This window comes from Citrus sinensis, chromosome 6 (assembly GCF_022201045.2).
Source record: "Citrus sinensis cultivar Valencia sweet orange chromosome 6, DVS_A1.0, whole genome shotgun sequence".
Lineage (NCBI taxonomy): Eukaryota > Viridiplantae > Streptophyta > Magnoliopsida > Sapindales > Rutaceae > Citrus > Citrus sinensis.
In genome coordinates, this window is record NC_068561.1 from 4,201,127 (window position 1) to 4,206,636 (window position 5,510).

Genomic DNA, 5,510 nt, shown 5'->3' on the forward strand with positions numbered 1-5,510 from the left:
CACCTAGACGAGACATCGACCATAACATCACATTGAAAGAGGGAACTGAGCCAGTCAACGTACGGCCATACCGCTACGCCTATTTCCAGAAAGCCGAAATTGAAAAACAAGTCCAGGAGATGCTGAATTCGGGACTCATTCGGCCTAGTACCAGCCCTTTTTCATCACCAGTACTAGTTGTCAAAAAAAAAATGGAAGTTGGCGATTTTGCACCGACTATCGGTCTCTCAATAATGCCATTGTTAAAGACTGATTTCCAATCCCTACAGTCGATGACATGTTGGACGAGTTACATGGAGCAGCGTACTTCACTAAACTGGACCTAAGGGCCGGATACCATCAGGTACGTGTAAACTCAGCCGACATACACAAAACGGCTTTCCGCACACACAACGGACATTACGAATACTTAGTAATGTCGTTTGGCTTATGCAACGCACCATCGACATTCCAGGCCATCATGAACTCTATCTTCCGTCCCTATCTCAGGAAATTTATCCTTGTTTTCTTTGATGATATACTGATATACAACCCCTCTTGGCGTAGCCACCTTACTCATGTTAAGCAGGCAATGGAGGTTCTTAAACAGCATCAATTTTTCCTTAAAGCAAACAAGTGCACTTTTGGCCAACAAGAACTCGAGTACTTTGGCCACATAATTACCAGCCACAGGGTAAAAGTAGATGAGACAAAAATTGCGGCCATGGTCTCCTGGCCTCAACCGAAGAACATCTCAGAGTTGCGGGGATTCCTTGGCCTTACGGGTTACTACAGAAAGTTCGTCCAAGGATATGGAGTTTTAGCTTGACTACTCACGAATCTTCTAAAAAAAAGGCAGTTTGAATGGACTGCAGAAGCGGACAAAGCTTTTATCAATTTAAAAAAGGCAATGACAAGTACACCTACATTAGCCATGCCTAATTTTAATGAAACTTTTGTTATTGTGACAGACGCATTCGGTGATGGCATCGGCGCAATACTCCAGCAACAAAGGGCAGCCCATCGCTTTTATGAGTTGTGGCTTGGGAATCACAAAAAAAATCTTGGTCCACATACGCAAAAGAGATGTTGGTGATTATAGAAGCTATCTGTGTGTGGCGACCTTATCTGCTGGGATGAAAGTTTATCATCCAAACCGATCAATGCAGCCTTAAGTACCTTTTGGAGCAGAAAATTACGACACCCAAACAACAACAATGGCTGGCCAAATTGATGGGGTTTGAATATGAAATCCAATATAGACCCGGCCGTGAGAATGTTGCCGCCGACGCCCTTTCACGACGACCTCACAATTATGCTCTTAACAGTTTATTTGTGGCGCAGGTATCTATTTGGAACGAAATAAAAACGGCTGCCTAAGATGATGATTACATGCAGCAAATTACACATCAAGCCCTGACTCAACCCGCTGACCCTTATTTCATGCGTAACAGGATGATTTTCTTCAAGGGCCAAGTTGTAGTTCCTCTTCGACTCCGTCAATCATTACTTTTTGAAGCCCACGACACTAAGATGGGAGGTCATTCAGGAGTTCTATGTACTTACAAACGTTTGAAACAATAAATTACAGATTTGAACAATTTAGATTTTTCTGTGATAGCGCAAAAGAAAATTTCTATAATTTAAATTTGGACCTTATAAGTATCCACAACTAAAATTTTGTGTGTAATTGAAGGATGAAGAAGAAAATGACCCGTAAATATTTTGTTTTTAATATTAATATTTGTGGTTTATTATAAAATTGTGTTCCTATTATTTTGTGTATTACACTATTAATTTAGTATGTATCAAATAATTATCTTTAATTTAATTATTTTTTCTATTTTATCTTTATTAAAGATTTATATAAAAAATTCATAGAAACCCAGGCCTAATCTAGCCCAATGGAGGCTTGCTTCAAGTCTGATCTGTCTAAATTTGAAAAAACTTTTAAAAGGTTTGAACCTGTCACCAATAATATAAAGATGGGCATAGGTTTGAAAAAGTCAAACCCAAGCCAGTAATTTACTTTTCTAGTATCATGGAGGTTTTTAGATATTATAAAAATTGTAGCCTAATAAGTACCATATATTAATTTTAATAGAGGGAAAATTAGTAATCTCCTAAAATTAATCTATGATCTATTGGGTTTCTTCTTTCCTCTCTCTCCATTCTTTATTTCATGACCGTGTTGCTTGCCAATTGCTCTTCTAAAACTTTGAAATAAATTTGAATTATCTATAATAAAACAAAATAATATAATTTATCCATTTCGGTCATTTCAATTTACATGACTGGATTAATTTTATCAAACAGACAACCTAAAAAACAATTTGATAAGTGATTATGTTATAAACTAAATTAATAAAACATATAACTTAAATTAATCAAACATGAATTATGTACAAATCTAATCCTAATTTAGATTTATTTGGAACGCTAATGCAATCGAACAATAGCCTACATGAGAGTGTTGTATGAAAGTAAATGAGTTGTAAAATACAATTATACAGATGAGATGAGCCAATTTTAAATTTAAAGTTAAAAAGAAAAAATGGGATAGAGAGGGAAAGCGAGGGAAAAAAATCATTTGGTAACTAATTTTAAAATAATAATTATTATTTTTTTAAACATTAACCTCACATAATAAGGAGGCAGGTACAAAGATATTTATCAGTAATTGAAGGGGCTGAGTAAAATTACCCAAAGATCTAATGTTAAAAATTTCACATAGAACATAAAATTTGGGGGGGTGGGGGATTAAGTGTACACAAATCTCTATGTATTGTAGAACAAAACTACAGAATATCGGGAGTAAGCCACAGAACAATGAAATAAAAGAATGTAAATTGATATTTGGACAGAAGCAACTTATAAGCAATTTGAGGATAAAACAATTAATGTAAACTATGGTCAAATGAATTATGTAAAAAAGATGTGTATGAGAAAACCAAAATAAGTAGATTGCTGAAGCTTCGTGCTAAATTGGAGACACTTGAGGCAGCTTCTGTAGATTTTCTTCTCTGTAAAGAAGCCGTCTTTTCTTTGAACCGTATCCTTGATATTGATAGATAATGCTGTATAGGCACTGCCTCAGGCACATGACGTTGAATGTCTCCATAAACTTCAGATCAGTATCCCTGGATTTCAAGCCGGCAAAATGCCGGTACTCCTCAAACACAGAAGACAAGCACCAATTCTGCAATTTTCTCAAGCAACCAACAAGACAACCCGTCCGATGCTGAAGTAAAAGCAAGAGGATAGAACATTAGAAAAATGCTGACATTACAAACGTTGGCTAAACTCATAAAGCTACGAGTTCATTAAAATGCCTTATTAATTGCAATCAAAAGGAGACCTAAAAACCAAATCTCACCAGAAATGCATTCAGATGAAGATTGTAATGCAAACAAATAAAATATAAATAGTAATAGTCTGCATTCAATAAAGAATATTTGTAGCTTTCTACATAAAAAGGGGATAGCAAATGTGCAAATGGATTGAACTGAACAAATGACTAACTTCCTTTTACTTTTCAATTTAAAGGCGTTATCTAGACTATCCATTCACATCAACTTTAAAAAAGACCACTAGTGGAATAAAGATAAGATGACAGAAATGCCAGAGAAGCTCATGTTTTTCATTGGACTAATTTCAAAATAAGAAGCACATAAATTCAAACAATTAGTGAACAACAAATGATTAAAATGTTGAATGGAGTCGATTGTAGTTCATGTAATCCATAAGAACAAAATGGCTCCCACCTTGTCCCCTTTAACATAATAGCTGAGAGTTAAATTAGCTTTCTAGATGCATTGCAAGACCTGAAGATGGGTTAATATACTAAAAATGTATCCCATAACAAAATGATAATGACTGCCTAATCGATCCAACAGCATGAAAAAAAGCCAGTCTTATTCAAATAGCAATGACGGCGACATGTGCATTAAATGATAAAATTAAGCAATCACTCAACATACCTTTCCGCGTTTGCAATGGATCAAAACTGGATGATTTCTTACATCTAAAAACACAGACAAAAAAGAATATAATTAAGATATATATTTATATATACATATATAAAAATGAAAAGAAGGGCAAAATTAAAGATTCTCGTAGAATATAGAGCTAACTATCTAGGAAACTATGTCAGTACCAATTAAGATTTTCAGAGCCTCCATGATAGTATCCTTGGGAATTGATACAGGGGGCTCCTGTAGATGCATACAGAAATTATGAAAAAAAAGCGGAAAAATAAATAAATAAATAAATAACAAACAATTCTTCATTAGACAACCCCATCATAAGTTGCCGAATAATATATAAATTTACTTCGAAGCTATTTGCTAATTTCATTCTACACAGGGCTTTGAGAGAAAAGCAAAAACTGTACCGTTTTGCCTTCAATTCCAAAGTGGAAGAGCCGAATGTTCTGAGCAGCAAGAAACTTTAAATTTTCTTCTGGATAAGGCTCTGGACACAAATATCTGCTCAAAATTTGACAAATTTAAATCTTGAGAAAAATATAATTATGAATTATAAAGAAATTAGAAACAATTAATAAAAATAATAATGAAGAGAAAAATTTTACATGATGGATCGAAGATTCAGGGTTTGAAGGAAAGGGAAATTGGAGGATTGAGGAAAGCCGGATCGATAAATGCCTTCTTCAACCATTGAGAAATTCGGCGGCGGCACCAAAACGCCGTCGCTTTGGTTGTCTCCTTCCGTTATTACACACATCGACGCTTCTCGTCTCGTCTCTTCTCTTCTCTTCTCTTCTCTTCTCTTCTGGTCTCTTCTTCTCCTAAAACTCAAATGGAGGATCAAAGAACTAGAATTCAAAGAACTAGAATTCTAGAAAGAAGAGAAAGAGGGAGATTAGGACTCGGAAGCGAGGAGGAGGAGGAAAAACGGCGTCGTTTAAGAAGGGGCACGAGTTTGTTAGGATTCAGATTCCCTGTAGGGTCCGAATCCGTAATTGGGAAGTAGAAAACGAAAAGCCGGTGGTTTTATAACAGAATAAAATTATTTATTTATTTAAAGTAAAAATTATTTATTTATTTGGACTTGACTAGCTTACAGAATCTGTAAGCTACAGACTGCAGCATCAGCCGTTGGATGTAGTTGGATGTGAAGTGAGAAACTAAACAATAGAAAATCGGATGTTGGGATGACGGGAGATGTTTGTTACAGAACCTGTACCATAGAAAGGTCCTATTTATTTATTTTCTAAATAGTAGGCGGCGTAAAAGGAGGGAAAAGGGGAACTGGGGTTGTGTTAGTGGTCTTTTTGGACTTTAGAATTGATTGGTCAATTTTGAGATTATTTAAAGAATTTGAAAAAATTAATTAATCAAATAAATGAATAAATAATTTTTGAAGTAGTCTTTTAGTCGTAGGTTCAAAATTCAAATGTGGACTTGGACTTGTAACTTGTTTTGTTTTCCCATTTTCGAATGTTCCATGAATCCTTCTGATTCCGACACGTGTTGCTTTCTCAATCTCTTCCCTTCCTTCGCTTTTCCTTT

The 5,510-nt window shown here is 35.2% G+C and overlaps 1 protein-coding gene across 1 annotated transcript; it reads right to left on the reverse strand.

Moving 5' to 3' along the window:
• Nucleotides 1-2,809: 2,809 nt before the first annotated feature.
• On the reverse strand, nucleotides 2,810-4,970 carry LOC102621872 (tyrosine-protein phosphatase DSP3-like). The gene is made up of 5 exons (XM_006480360.4): nucleotides 4,571-4,970; nucleotides 4,373-4,466; nucleotides 4,136-4,193; nucleotides 3,960-4,003; nucleotides 2,810-3,220 (listed from the first exon to the last, which is right to left on the reverse strand). Exons 1-5 carry the CDS (start codon nucleotides 4,720-4,722, stop codon nucleotides 2,960-2,962), a joined length of 609 nt encoding a protein of 202 aa, XP_006480423.1. The 5' UTR covers nucleotides 4,723-4,970; the 3' UTR covers nucleotides 2,810-2,959.
• Nucleotides 4,971-5,510: the final 540 nt, after the last annotated feature.

Excerpts from the sequence above, each read along its gene's own strand:
- LOC102621872 (XM_006480360.4), bottom strand. The coding sequence starts at position 4,722 with ATGTGTGTAATAACGGAAGGAGACAACCAAAGCGACGGCGTTTTGGTG. Across the intron at positions 4,194-4,372 it reads TTGGAATTGAAGGCAAAACG|GAGCCCCCTGTATCAATTCC; the intron begins GTACAGTTTTTG and ends ATGCATCTACAG. Across the intron at positions 4,004-4,135 it reads GGCTCTGAAAATCTTAATTG|ATGTAAGAAATCATCCAGTT; the intron begins GTACTGACATAG and ends CTGTGTTTTTAG.